A 15442-nucleotide genomic window follows, 5' to 3' on the forward strand; every position below is an offset into this window, starting at 1 on the left:
CGGGCTTGGAGGGGACAATGGTGTTGAACGCTAAGCTGTAGTCAATGTGAAAATGCTGTTCATAGGAATTCCTCTTATCTAGGTGGGTGAGGGCAGTGTGGAGTGCAATTGAGATTGCGTCATCTATGGATCTGTTGAGGCAGTATGCAAATTGGACTGGGTCTAGTGTGCCTGGGATGGAGGCGTTGATGTGTGCCGTAACCAGCCTCTCAAAGCACTTCATGATTACAGATGTGAGGGCTACAAGGCGGTAGTCATTGTGGCATGAAGCCTTAGAGTACTTGGGAACAGGAATGATGGTGATCATTTTAAAACATGAGGGGATTACAGACTGGGACAAGGAGAGGTTGAAAATTATAGTGAATATGCCTGCCAGCTGTTTGCACATGCTCTGAGAACGAGCCCTGGAACACCGCCGGGCCCCGCAGCCTTGTAGATGTTACCCTGATTAAAGACCTTTCTCACGTCAGCCTCGGAGCGCAAGATTACCCAATCCTAAGGGGTCGGTGGCGGCCCTCACACCTGACACGATGTTGTTATTGTCGAAGCGTGCAAAAGAAATGCATTGAGTTTGTCTTGGAGAGGGAGGCATCGTTGGGCAGATCACAGCTGGGTCTTCCTTTGTAATCTGTAACGGACTGTAGCTCTGCCACATGCTGCGGGTGTCGGAAGCCTTTGTAATAGGATTCTACCTTATTCCTAGATTGTCCTTTTGCTCATTTGATGACTCCGCGGAGGTCATAGCGGGACATCTTGTACTTGTTCCTATCCTCAGCCGTAGCCTCAGGTTTGGTTTCAGATTAGGCTCAACGTCCTTGGGAATTGACTGATGACACTTCCTACCGAGCTAGTCACCAAAATGACTGGACTGGAATGTGTAAAGTAGAGTAAAGCAGTGAAGCAGAGTTGAGATCGAGCTGAGGCTAGGCGGTTGAATAGAAACTAGGGTTATGCAGTGTTTTCCATAAGCGCTGGCGGTCGGCTTAACATCCGATAGACTAATTGTCAACCGGCTACTTTTTCCACTTTTCATTTAAAAAGAAGTTTACATTTGCTAGTCAGAAAAGTCTGCATAGCCTTCTCCCACTAGAATGAACAATATGCATCTTCTAGTTATACAGTATATTGACAGGACAGGCGCCTGTCAGTCACAAAGCGAGCGATGACAGAGAAACACTGCTGGTTTGTCAGTCTGTTGTCGGTCCCGCCTCTCAGTACCGGTGTTATTTTTGTGCACTGTGGTTGGCTACAGTCAATTTTCACAGAGTGAGCTCATGATGCTTCATTGACTCCTGCGAGTGAATTTACACGCAACTGGCAATGAGTGGAAATCCACTTCATTATTGTTTGTGGCACATTCATTTATTTTCTTTTGCGTGTTTCATAGGCCTACAGCCAACCACGGATTCGGGGTGCGTAGGCTATTTACTGTTGCTTGTGTTGACTAGTTTATAAGAGGTGACGAACTGAATAAAGTCCATCTCCTATATCCCTTTGTTATTCAGAAATCATACAACGTAGTTATATGTCTATTGTATCGTGTCGGGACAAGTAAACTAAAGATCTTGTTTGTATTTTCCTAGGATTCAAAGACCATGTCGAGACTTGCCAGTGTCCGCTAAAGTGACTCGTCAGGGTAGACTAGTGATGGGTTGTTCGGCTCTTTTTGAACAGCTCTTTTAGGTGAATGGAACCAAATTGCATCGGTGAGAGAGCCATTCATTTGGCACACTAATTTGAATACTGGTAGGCTAATACTGCTTTTTGGTGACTATCTGCAGATAAATAATGAAAACATTTGATGAAGATGTTGAATCCTCACTGCAGGAACAATAGGTAGTGGAGAGAGAGCCTCATTCTGGTCAAAAATTTGATACAAGAAAACAGATTGAAGGTTATAAAAGCTACTGTCATGATACTTATATGGTATTATAGAAATTGATATAGGCTTCTGATTTGATTAAAGTGTTGACAATGGAGTAGTCATCTGCTGCTTTCTGAGTAGCAAAGCCCATGTTTAACACCTGCTTCATTCTTCAAATCATACCTGTAGGTTGATTCATGGGTACCTGACTTTTATGTATTTTTTATTTATTTAACTAGACTTGGGGGGTGCACAATCTGGCAGGGGTAACTCATTTACTGCAATTCTATATTGTTTCTCAACAGGGAATCCATGTTTACTTGACACAACATAACCTTTTATCTTAGGTCTTTGCCACAATAAACTAAATTGAAAGAGTAGACTAGATTTATTTTTGCCACAATAAATTAACTTGAAAGAAGAACTACTATTTATAAATGTATTACTAATCTACCGCCTTCCTTCCGCCAAATTCCCACCCACAGTAATTGATTGACAGGTCTGAAACTCTGTGACTCACAAACATACTGCCCCCTCCCCTGACAGGCCAAATTCTAAGGGATAGTTCACCCAAATTACATTGGTTTTCCTGTGTCCACAGCAGCAGAGACAATAAAATACATAATTTGAAGAACAAACATCAGTGGCAATTCATATCTTTTAGTAACGCTGTAAAAATTACTTTAACCTCAAGAGAAGACAGGTTTAATGTTAAAAAAGGTTATCTTACTTAGAAAATAGTCCTGATCATACAGGCCTAAACGATATCCAAAACAACTAACACACTGAATTCATACATTTTCAGTAATTGTTATTGTAAAGTCTTTCTAATCAATACCACAAATCATTTTACCAATCTGGGAAGTAAAGTTGTTAAAGTATTCAATAATTCACCTGTGTATTTCGAATGGAATCAAGGCATTAGAATGTACCAGAGGCCATCAAAATAGAGCACATTCTGCAACAACATCAACAAAACGGACCACCCCTGCCCGGAACTTCCTGGCTGGCTCGTTTTTTTTAAATTTGGCTGGCTACTCCATGTATTAACGGAAAACACTGGTTATGCAGTGTTTCCCTAACCATACCTCTGTCCCCCTGAAAAAAAGTGTCTAGATTTTGATTTGGGAAATACTTGCAGGGTTCTTCATGCACAGGGTATTTTGGGGCGGGCCACCCAGAGGTTTTATCACGCCCACCACCTATGCCTCTTTTTTAGCCAGGAAAAACCCGGACTGGTGTAATGTGAAGGCATACTACAATTGGTACCCAAGGCTCTTACCTTTGGTAGCGTATGCCTCGGCGATCATGGAGAGACGGTAAACAGGGGCTCCCACCAGCGCCAGCTCATCCAGGGTCACTTTGCCATACTGGTTGATGGCTTCACTGTAGTCTCCCTCCACATAGGACAGCTTGGCCATTAACATGCTGGCCTCTTGCATGTAGTCCGGCTAGGCACGAAAGGAAAGAGAAGAGACAGATAGTGCTGTTTTCTCCTGAACACAAAGATGTGTAGCTAAATGTACACGCTTCAGAGAAAAAGAGGGCATCAAAGCTGCACGAGGGAGTGATGCAGCGTTTTATAATTCAAAGGGGATTCTCTCAGTTTGGGAAGGCAGTGAGCGTAAAGCCAGATACTGATTAAACCAGTGTTACCTTTCGCAGTATTAGAATACCGTTATAAGTGGTAGTTCTGAGCGATTAACTGGAATTTCAGTTATTTTTCGTTTTTTTAAACAACTAATTGACCGATATCAATTCCATTTTGGCCGTTTGTTTTCTGTGAGCTCAATGCGCACATTGCACAGTTTCTCTAGAGATAAATCAGATCCAGCTTGAACTGTGAGATGTAGTATGGAGTTGTTTCCAACAGGCCAATATTATAGGTCATTTAGTGCATAAAACCTGGTAATTAACTACAATGACAATAATCCATTACGCATCCCCTTGTCTGGTCTGTTTGTTTTACGCCTGCTACGTTAGGTTAGTGTGGGGCAGACACGGAGACGGAGAGAAAAATGCGCAATCGTGGATATAGAGCAGCTGTTGCTTCGCTTGGTATCTCTACCTGAAAATACATGATCCGAGTGATTCACAGTTGGTATTCAGCAGTCATAAATGTATGCCTTATTTACTTAGAAAAATGACTAAAACAGTGATCTTATCAGGCAGCATAGGCAGGAACTCTATAGAGATTAGACAATGACTTGGAATGAAATAATAAAGTTATCAAATAAAATATCTTATTCAAGTAATGTGAATAAATGATGGTTAATAAGTGATAAGCAGTAATGGGCAGTCACTACAATCACAGGACTTCTAATAATTGTTTTATTCTGTGTTGTTAAAGCATTCAATCCAAATAATCGAAACCAAAATGGAAAACCGTGATTACTTTTTAATAATTGAACCGAAACAGACCTCAAAAAACACTAATCGCTCAGCATTAAAGACTGCACTACACTGCTATAACACTGTTACAAGACTAAACTAGACTTATAGCACTATTACAAGACTAAACTAGACTTGTAACACTGTTACAAGACGGCACTAGCCTGCTATAACAATGTTACAAGACTAAACTAGACTTTTATAACACTGTTACAAGACGGCACTAGCCTGCTATAACACTGTTACAAGACTAAACTAGACTCTTATAACACTGTTACAAGACGGCACTAGACTGAAAAGTAGACAGATGTATACTAATATAATGGTCATAGGTGAAGTCTACTGTGTTACATCAGCTACCTTGAGGTTCCCTCGGTCCAGGGCAGCGGTCAGGTGCTTGTGGACCTCCACTAGCCTGGGTTTTGGGCCCCTGGGGCTGGCCCCCTGCTTGATGGGGTTCTCCTTGATGTACTGCTGGAGCTTGGCCTCCCCCAGCAGCAGCTCCCCCAGGTCATCTGAAACACACAGTTTAGACTACACCTCTAGTATGCTTCATGACATGTAACATTAGACTACCCTCCCAGTTCAACAGGGTCTTGTATTCAATAGACACCAAATGTAAGGAAATGGACTGAAACCGGGAAGGACTACCTGACCTTGTCCAATAACAAGCGTGTTTTTGTTTTCCAGCGCAAAAAGTTTGCTATGTTTTTCTATGACATTCACTAATGAATATGACCTAGAACAAGCCACTGACTTTTTACCAACTAGGCTAACTACCAGTCATAGGTGGAATGACAACACACATGTTCCAATAATATATCACAGTAAAGACTGATCAGTCAACCCTGAGTAATATGCAGATTCTCTAACAATCTGTACAATACTACAGCATCAGTATTCAGAAAAGTTGATAGGGAGCGGGTCATAATTTCAGCAAGCCATGACACCCACCATCTCAGATTGTTCTGAAATCTAATGTGATGTCTGAGAAATCAAGCTAATTGATTGCACCCAAACTGTTCCATTTAATTTATAGCTTCACATAATATTCAACAAATACAGTACCCAACATCCAATTTGGACCAAACTTATTCTTATCATTGAGTAAAATGGTCAAAAGCCACCTAATGGATAGTGACTAAAATGTTGTGACAACCCTAATAAAATAATACAATTAAAACCATTGCAGTAGCATTTTTTTTATTACCTTCATTTAACTAGGCAAGTCAGTTAAGAACAAATTCTTATTTTCAATGACAGCCTAGGAACAGTGGGTTAACTTCCTTGTTCAGGAGCAGAATGACAGATTTGTACCTTGTCAGCTCGGGGATTTGAACTTGCAATCTTTCGGTTACTAGCCCAACACTCTAACCACTAGGATACCCTGCCGCATGATTCTCAATAAGAAAACATCTCTATATGTAGTGTGATTAGTGACATTTACCATTAAACCCAGACCAATACCATTATTTCAATTGATTTGTTGTTGTAAAAACACCAGCAAATCAGCTCCAAGTAGTTTTAATTTAGGAACTCTGTTCCAAAGCATTGCCACGCATAATACAGAGATATATGTGACCGTATACAAACGTAAGCAAGGTTTGAAATGGTTACGTTTTATTAAAATATTCTGTTTGATCTTCTTGCGTTCAATTTGCAGTCTGAGTCTACACATTTTTTGTAATTATGTTCTGGCCCCCTAACCATCTGCTCAAAAAATATATAGAATTGTCCAGCGGCTGAATCTAGTTGATGATCCCTGCTATACAGTGTGTGTTTGGGACTTTCACTATTTCAAGACCATTAGAGACCATAACATTGAAACCATTAGAACTGCTATAGCCTAATGGTTTGCTTGTATACAAGGAATGGTCTAACTTATCCAGACCTTTTTTTTTTACAGAATAAACCACACACAGAGGGGTCGTTTCCTGGACACAAATTAAGCCTAAGAGAAGGACAAACTGAATTGCTTTCAGGGAGGACTGGCTTGAATTGTGAGGATGACCATACAATTTATTTTCATCATGAGCAAAAGCTATTGGTTTTCTACCCAAAGTTGCAAAGAAAATGTTGTGATCCATTTAATAAGCACAAGAGACCAGTAAAATGGATGTGTTGGCAGTAGCATGAACAGTGGCATCTAGTGGGCATAACGTGGTACTTTCACACTATGGTAAATAGTGCAAGCGACTTCAATGGCTAATTTCTCTGAACAGGAGAAAAACCCATCACTAGATTCACAGGGAATAAATTACAAAAAAATAAAAAAGCAATACTACAAGCAGCATCTCCATGCTACTTGTCAGACATAGAAAACTGAAACTGTATATAGGTTCTTGGGGTAGGATTGGCGTGGGGTGTGGGGGTCAGTGGGTGGCTTTTGATCATTTTATTGGATTCCTCATGTCTTAAGGGGAAAGGGGGGTACCTAGTCAGTTGTACAACTGAATGCCTTCAATTGAAATGTGTCTTCTGCATTTAACCCAACCCTCTGAATCAGAGAGGTGCGGGGGGCTGCCTTAAATTGACATCCATGTCTTCGGCGCCAGGGGACCAGTGGGTTAACCGCATTGCTCAGGGGCAGAACGACAGATTTTTACCTTGTCAGCTCGGGGATTCAATCCAGCAACCTTTCAGTTACTGGCCCAACGCTCTAACCACTAGGCTACCTCAATATTAGGAGGAATTATGGTCCAAATCGGATGTTAGGTACTATACTTATTGAAGATTATATGAATCCTATATCTTTAAAATGGCCAATTTGGGGGCAATCAATTAGTTTCATTTCTTAGAGATGAAATATAATTTGAACAAAATAATATGTTTCAGGAATGCTAATCTTATGTTTCTAACTACAGAAACTACTTTAGAACAATCTGAGATGGTGGGTGTCGAAATCCTCTCGCTTGTCCTTTTTGAGGTGGAATGACTCAGGGATAAGAGCGAAGAGAGGGCAATAGTACTGGCGTCTTTTTGTAGGCACTAACTTCGCCATGGTTCGTTGGACAAAGCCATTGGGGAAATGAATGGAGTTTTTGTACGGTTTTGGGATAAATGCCGAAAATATGGTCTCTGTTGAACCCAGGTTTAGGAGATCTTACACGTTTTGTTCTACGAGATAATTTTCATGAGCAAACCTCACTTTGTGAATTATGAAGCATTTACTGTATGTAATCAAATTAAAAAAAACAAAGCACATAAAGGCTTCATTATTCATGAATATCATGTTAACTGACATACTATAGCAAAGAACAAAACGTATAAGATCTCCTAAGCCTGTGTTAACCTCAGACCTTATTTTCGCCATTGATCCTAAAACCCTATTCTTTTCCCATATGAATGGCTGAACGAACCAGAAGTAACTCATTTCCGGTTATAAGGACTACAAATTGGCGAGCTCTAAATTGGGAGGACCAAAACTGCTGGTTGGAACTGGGCAGGCTAACTCTCTCATTCTCCTTGATGCAAAAAGACAATTCACTACACATTGAGAAGCCTGGTGTGGTGCAATGTTTGTAAGACTAGAAGAAGATTATAGGCCTTGGTTTGTACAAGATTAGTAGTATTATTCAACCCCTCAATGCCACACTTTTTATCATTTTAAGGTGACTTGTAGGCTAATCCAGTTTGTTATGAGTTTAACTGGCCCATTATGCATGACAGGAGAGTGAGACCCTCTGGTCTGACTGACATAGGTATGCCTGTCAATTTACATCAACAAACATACATTAATTCCAAAATAACATATTTCAAGGTGAAGTCAGCAATATGACATCATCATACCATCTCAGTGACTTCCTGCTTACAGGTTTTCCACTAGTTACCACAGTCACAAAGTACAGATTGTCTATATCGTAAAACCTATGAAAACAGAAACGTGCTTTTTAGTCTTCATTTAGGGTTAGGAATAAGGTTAGTAGTGTGGTTAAGATTAGGTGTCAAATTAGATTTTAAGAAGATACATTTTAGAAATAGGCAGGTTCATGACTTTGTGGCTGTGGTAACTAGTGACGACCAACGGAACCCAAATCTGCCAAGAACGCAAATATTTCTCCCCTCCTTGAGGGATACTCATTGCTCAAAGATTTCAATTGAGTTTTTGTTGATTTCATTAAGTAGTTAGTCGCCCCGATGTTATGATGTCATTGATATGCAGCCAGGAGTACAAGTAACGTTCGATTCTTAAACAATGTTTATGGAGTCTACCTTATGCAACTGGTAAGACAGCTAGCTAGCTCAGTGAAATATTTTACAACATTTTCCTGGGTGAGAACGTTCAACCAGTATGCATAGCGCCGGGAATACTCTCTGCCCAAGACAAGTTTAGCTAGGCACACGGTGGTAGCTAGGCTGGCTAGCCCTGGTTTAAATTACAGAAAACTGTCAAAACAAGAAATAGGAAGTGAGCGCGTATGCACACTCAAATGAGCTTTGGTGTTTTCGATAAATAGTTATAAGCCATTACGGTTTTTCAAGATAATTATTTCGTTTTTACAGATGACCTAGAAATGGCTGGCTAGCTGGAACCAACTCGCAATGGAAATTGCATTCACGTTGACGTGGTTAAGAAAGCCCTTGGATTCTGCTCCCTGTCCAGGCCCCAAATCGCTGAATGAACCGCAGAGCAAAAGTAAATCACGAATCGCAGACATATTTCTTACCGTTTGATATTAGTTTGGCAGACAACTGCCGTACAAGCTCTGGTATCTTGTCCCATTGCCCTTCCGAACGGCATCGTTCTATCTCGGTCTCGAGTCGTGACCCAGACTTTCTCGCTGTCATCTTCAGACTCCGGCGTTAGCAGAGACCAAAACACGACAGCCACGAATCATCAGCTGCGGTACGGGTTGGAATGGAAACAGCGACACCCCCGGTAGCTGTCACTCTCACATCTGTCAGATGTTGAACTGTCAATGTTTTTTTTTATTCAGGTTTTATTGCCATTTTCAAAAATGCATGTAAGGACATATTCATAGCTATGTATTATATCACCATGTTTGTTGTGTTTAGCCAACTGTTCTAATGTTTACAATGTACAACCAGGCAGTCATGATGAAATAGAAATACTTTAATACCACACATTCATATTGATACTTTATCCCAAAAGGCTTTACTACATGCTGAAATCTTGCTTCCAAACATATCCCTTCCAAGTAAGTTTTAAGAACAAAACAGTTCATTCTTTTCACACTAACATTCACATTAGTGCCCTACAATACACATTTAAAATATTGAGCTTATTCTTGGCAGTAGAGTTTGGGCAAGTAAAAAAGCCTTCTAACCCAAGTCATATGAATAATAACACTTGGCTGTTTAGGTAGGAGAAACTGGCTGTGGTAGACTGTATTGCTAGAACTTTTATCTATTGGAATCTCCAAACTACTCCAGCTCTCTATGGTTTAGGGGCATATCTTTAGTAAAACCTGCTCAATATAAAAGGTTAAAACATGCAGGCCCACTTTATTTTGTACATTAAAATGATGCTCCAGAGCTTTTGTATAATTTGAGCCAGTAGTTTTAAAATTAGTTCTCATGAACCAAACAGGTCCCTGAAAATTGTGCACAATTGTGTATTACGTCATCCACTTAAGATCCTGGACTACATCTTTAAGACACATATTGGTTCTGCTCTAGGCAACACACAGCATCTCAAAGTGCAGTATGAGTGTCATTAAGACAGACGGCAAGAAACAAATGAATACTACATTGGAAGGTGCAAGACATTTAGCCAACTTAAAGATATAGACAGTCATTTCAGGTACCCTACCAGTAATGTAATAGGTGATTAAAAAATACAAGTAGAACTGGCAGAGACGGGTATGGCAAGAGAGAATAATGGATATTTGGCAAGGTTACAGTACATTGGAGGCTGATATACTGTAACTTTCTATAGATCTAACAGTGTTGGTCCATTTATATTTTACATTTAAGCTATGGCTTTGAGCTACTGTTGAGGCAAACCTGTAGAAAATCAGAGTCTGGAAATTCATTTTCTCCATATCTGTTTTTATCTTGCCCACTAAAGATGGCATTGGAACATACAGTGAGCTCCGAAAGTATTGAAACAGTGACCATTTGTTGTTTTGGCTCTGTACTCCAGCACTTTGGATTTTAAATTATACAATGACTATGAGGTTAAAGTGCAGACTTTCAGCTTTAATTTAATTACGGATAGTCCTGAATGAATCGTGAATAATGATGAGGAGAAATATAACACCCCCCAAAAAATGCTAACGTCCAGTTATTGTAATGGTGAGAGGTTAGCGTGTATATTTGTGCATCTAACTTTCTCACTCATCATTCACGACTATCTGTAATCATGGTAGCGTCAACATTAATGTAGAAGTGTTTATAAACATTCAATTCTTATTTACAATAAAAGTGACTCCAAAATGACACAATACATGATTTGCCATTGATTTCTGTTGGGCACAAAATTAACTGAAACATAACCAAAACAAACAGCAAATGCATCCAACAAGTTTGTAAAGTCCCAAGCTTGATGTAATCATTGCATGCTAGGAATATGGGACCAAATACTAAAAGTTTGACTACTTTAATACACAAGTGAATTTGTCCCAATACCTTTGGTCCCTTAAAATGGGGGGGGGACTATGTACAAAAAGTGCTGTAATTTCTAGACTGTTAACGCAAACACTAGTTAGCATTGGCTCACAAAACTACCGCTAACTTCCTTGATACTGGATGCAGAGACAAATGGAATCCATGAGTTCATCTGACTGGGGTATTAGATAAAGGGCTTCATTGCCAAAATCCCGAAGTATCCAATGTTTTTGAAATGAATACTTCCCCAGGATGTCGGCATCCTCACCTTGTGGGAAATTCATCTTTCTTGTCAATGCAAATCGTCTGTCCACGGCAGTACCATTCTTCATCATAAAACAACTTTCCCTCTTCTGATCGAGTATTATGCTGCTGCTTTACATTCTTATTGGTGGAGACTGGAATATAATGTTTGGTGCAACAACAAAAAAAAGAGTTGTTAGTCACAAAAAGGTACACACTTCCAAGTTAGTATAGCAACATCTAACTTATCACTTATACTTGTTAATGTTAAATTGAGTTTATTTACGCATGATGCATTTATGATTTGGTTTAGAAAATCAAAAAGACAGGAAGGGATGAGACAGGATCTCAGACAATAACAAAATACAGTGATGACATTACAGCACAATTCTTTAATTCAAAAGAGAAGTTGAGTCTGCCATTAGTCTTACCGCCGTGAGGTCCCAAAGTAGCCACAGCCTGTAAGATATATATTTATTAAAATATGATCATAATAATCATATATATCTAAACCATGCTATGCATCTAAGAGGCAAGGTACCTTTCTGATTGCTGTCCAGTCCTGGAGTATATCCAAGTCTTTTAACATGTAGATAATATATGGTCGTACAAATATTAAGGAAATACTGGTATGTACAGAAAGTGGTTTGGGGTGGACAAGTAAAAGCACACACGACAACAACTCAGACTTAGATTGTTCTAAAATATATATTTCATGCAAGACTCATTTCTGTTGAGACTTAGATGATGAAAGAGGATATCTGACACAAGGACTGGCTTTTTCTTTTTGTCTGGACTAAATTGATCTTTCCTCTTGTTCTTCCTTGACTGCAGCTCATCATTCCAGAGCTATGTGTGAGAAACGAAGGGTCAATGAAGGGGGAAGATTAAGACATGGCACTATCTGCTAATTTCCTGGACACACACTAAGCCTAGTCCTGGACAAACAGGCAAAGCTCAATTAATAATCTCGATTGAAATACCATTTTAGTCCAGGGTTTGCAACTGTGTCTGGGGAAGTGGCCATATAACAGCTGGGTTATGCAGCTAGTGGCTCTAGTAATGACGTGACGGTACCTGAGGTTGTATCCTTTCACTTCTATAGTGGCATCCAGCTTAAGCCAGGCCCAGCTCCAGTACACTTGATCCCTGAATCCACTTGTTTAACAAGCAACGCCTCATTTTCACCTAATTCTCTCATTATGAAAATTAACCACATACTGTAGAGGGAAAACATTAGTTAACAGATAGTGGTTAGTTCGTTAGCTAGTTAACATTTCACACAGATTGCCAGGGTCCAGTAAGCAACTAACGCGTTATAACTTGAAGAACGGCAATGAGTCATATTACCAGTTAATACTATAGCGAAATGGTTAGGTCACTAAGGTTAGCTCATCTGATGTTGTAACGTTAGCTGTCTGACTTTATTTGCCAGCTAATTTTCATAAACTCAATAATTTGATCAGATAAATTGGCTAATGTTGTTCAACATTTCTCTGGCTGGCTAACGGAGAATTCGATCCAGCTAGCAATATTCTTAACAATGCTAACACTACTTGTTCCACCACACTTTCTTCCTTACCTCAAATGTTCCAAATGCCAGTTGTTTTTCGGTTACAGCTTATGAAGTACGCTTCATCACCTTCTCACCTCCGTCTTCGTGGTCAGGCTTCTTTCTCACCTAACGTTACCTCTTCGTTATTGTTCAGGCGATGCACTGCTGTAACTGGCAAGCTGTCTTTCCAGTGTGCGCGCTGATTCTGTAAGAAATGTGGTTGTCTCTTCTTCCTTCAGTTGCGTGCTGCGCTGCATTCTGTTGTTATGTGAATGATATAATGAGCCTTGGATACAGCCAGTATTGCTCCACAAGCGCATCACTCGTTCGCTTACTACAGCCAGTAGTGATCCAAAGCCCCCCCCCCCCCCCCCAACTTTTCTCATTGGATCTACACAAATCACGTAGGTCACCTATTTTGGCTCCAAAACGGCGAATTTCGCCAAAAGGTGACGAGCTTGCATCCCTGGGACATGGGTAGATCTATGAAATGTGGACTTCCCAGCAGCAATGCTCACCTCCCAGTGCTGGAAAGCAGCTTGGTTTACACAGTCGTACTTGTTTCTTACAGACTGTACACAGAGCCCCCCATAGATCCCTGGGAAGGAAAATAATTTTACAGTGAGACATGTCAGTATACTGTTTATGCAATTTCCTTCAACTTTTGGATGACAACTAGGAAACCTTTATTTCTCTGGTATTCAATGCCACAGCAATTTGTGAAATCAGTTTAAGGCTACATAAATAACGTGATCCAAAGATTAGCTTGCAACAGACTTACCCCCAACCTTTGTTCTGATCTGCATGTTCTCCTGCAGATTTTCCAGGGGTCCAGGTACTCCAAAGCCTTGCCTACAATCACCTCCTGGAGTTTCGCGTCGACCTGACTCAACCTCTCCTTGTACAACCTGAACAGAAACAACATTGGTTGCAATTGGTTAACCTTAGCTACACTTATCTGTTAGACACACTGATGGAATTTAGAACAATATTTCTAAGTTCAATGCCAATCAGTGACTTGCTGGTCTTTCAGGTCTCCAAATTGTTTCTCCAGATTTGTCATTTCATCAAGGCACTCCTTTCACTGTCCTCATCGTCCATCTCTACTATGCATGCATGATGTCCAATATACCAATTAAACATATTAGCTGCATTTATAACATCTGTAGCTATGCAAATTACTTGTAGCTTACAAACTAGGTTGGTAAAACAATTCTTACCCGAGCTATCCCCATCATCTGACACGGACGAGCTCTCAGTGTCATTCGCGTCTGAACTGCTCCCCTCTTGTTCAGGATAATCGACTTCCATCTCCTCATGCCGGTTACTCCCTTCCTTTTCTTGAGAATGTGCCGGCATGTTGTCTTCCTTGCGTGGATTTTTATCAAAATGGTTGTATCAATGCCAGATAAAATGTGGACCTAGCTATAACAATGCTAGCTAACGTTAATGGGTAGCTACAAATCGTTGTAAAAACTGTTCACTAGCTAACGTTAGCTAGAGAATAAAACCGACAAAACAGAAACACCAAAAATGTACGTTCGCTAATAAGATACTTAACACTAGCTAGCTTTCGAAAACCACACAGGAGTTCATCGGATGACATTGATGTGGTAAAAAATAATGAATCAAATGTGTAGCATAAAGAAAGATAAATAATAAAGAATATAGTTTTATGTCTGATTGAATAATAGCGGTAAGTTTTGACGGGAACGCGAGCTAAACTTAGCCAGCAAGCGTCCAAGCTAAAACAAACAATAAATGTGGTCCACACTGTCAGTGCAGTGGCACTAGGGGTCGTCACTGACTAATTCTCACAGCCACAACGCCTTAATTATGTCTAAAGCCTGCCTATTTCTACAATGTATCTTCTTAAACCTTAACCCTAACCTCAATGCTAACCTTATGACTAACCCTAAATTAAGATCAACAACCTAATGTTTTGTTTTCCTAAATTTTTACGGTGGCTGTGGTAACTTGTCACGTTCGTTCTGGTGCGTGGTTGACGTAGATTTCGATGCTAGGGAATTGTAGTTTCTTTAAAACGATTTCCCCCAAAGTAACTGACGTATATTTCGATGTTAGGGAATTGTAGTTCTTTACAACGACTTCTCCATTAAGTAATCGAACAAAAAGGGAGGAATCAAACTACACTCCGCAGGGTTTGACAAAGCGGCGCACCACGTTAGACCATACAAATCAAATCAGGAAAAGTTTAGATGAGAAAATTCTCTAGAATTTTCAATTAATGTGCTGATAATTCAAGCCTACGCGAAACCTTATGTAAGTAAATATCCAGTTACACTACTTTCACTTTGCTAAATTAGCTTTCAGATCACCACTGAAATCACAGAACAGGGGAAAGCAATGTGTTGCATGGCTTCAGGTAATGTGCTGTTACCTGTCCAGTTCCAATCAAATCAGTGCATTTGGAGAAAGGGAGTCATGGACCCTCTTCTATCCACTCCCCCACCCCCTAATTACTGTTGCCTCCACTGTCAAGCTTTTGGCACCGCTTTGGTCTCTCTTTCTCTCTCAAATTCAATAATCGTTAATGGCACGAATGACATGGGCAATGTTGTCAAAGCGGAGTGATACACATAAAAATATTAAAACAACAGCAACAACTCTCTCTCTCTCTCTCTGAATTCAATTAAATGCAAGGGCTTTATTGGCATGGGAAACATATGGTAACATTGCCAAAGCAAGTGAAATATACACTTGATCTCTCTCTGAGACATAGATCTCTCTCTGCCTCTTTTTAGACAGAACACAGACAGAAGTCTGACAGGTCAGCATGATAAACACTTGAAGAAAAA

General features: G+C 40.1%; 1 protein-coding gene and 1 long non-coding RNA gene across 3 annotated transcripts in view; both read right to left on the reverse strand.

Moving 5' to 3' along the window:
* The window catches only part of ttc7b (tetratricopeptide repeat domain 7B), a 63119-nt gene extending 53994 nt beyond the window's left edge, over window positions 1-9125 (reverse strand). For both annotated transcript variants that reach the window (XM_014193288.3, XM_014193280.3), the window contains exons 1-3: window positions 8923-9125; window positions 4616-4770; window positions 3147-3315 (exon numbers count right to left, since the gene is read on the reverse strand). In XM_014193288.3, coding sequence (XP_014048763.1) covers window positions 3147-3315; window positions 4616-4770; window positions 8923-9043 — 445 coding nt within the window. In that variant the 5' untranslated portion in view covers window positions 9044-9125. The remainder of the gene's footprint in view (window positions 1-3146; window positions 3316-4615; window positions 4771-8922) is intronic.
* A 3861-nt stretch (window positions 9126-12986) lies between these two features.
* LOC145878514 (uncharacterized) lies at window positions 12987-14639 on the reverse strand. The gene is made up of 3 exons (XR_014391951.1): window positions 13844-14639; window positions 13405-13531; window positions 12987-13221 (listed from the first exon to the last, which is right to left on the reverse strand). It is a non-coding gene; the product is annotated as an uncharacterized LOC145878514 (long non-coding RNA).
* Window positions 14640-15442: the final 803 nt, after the last annotated feature.

Source organism: Salmo salar, chromosome 01, assembly GCF_965601325.2.
Source record: "Salmo salar chromosome 01, fSalSal1, whole genome shotgun sequence".
Lineage (NCBI taxonomy): Eukaryota > Metazoa > Chordata > Actinopteri > Salmoniformes > Salmonidae > Salmo > Salmo salar.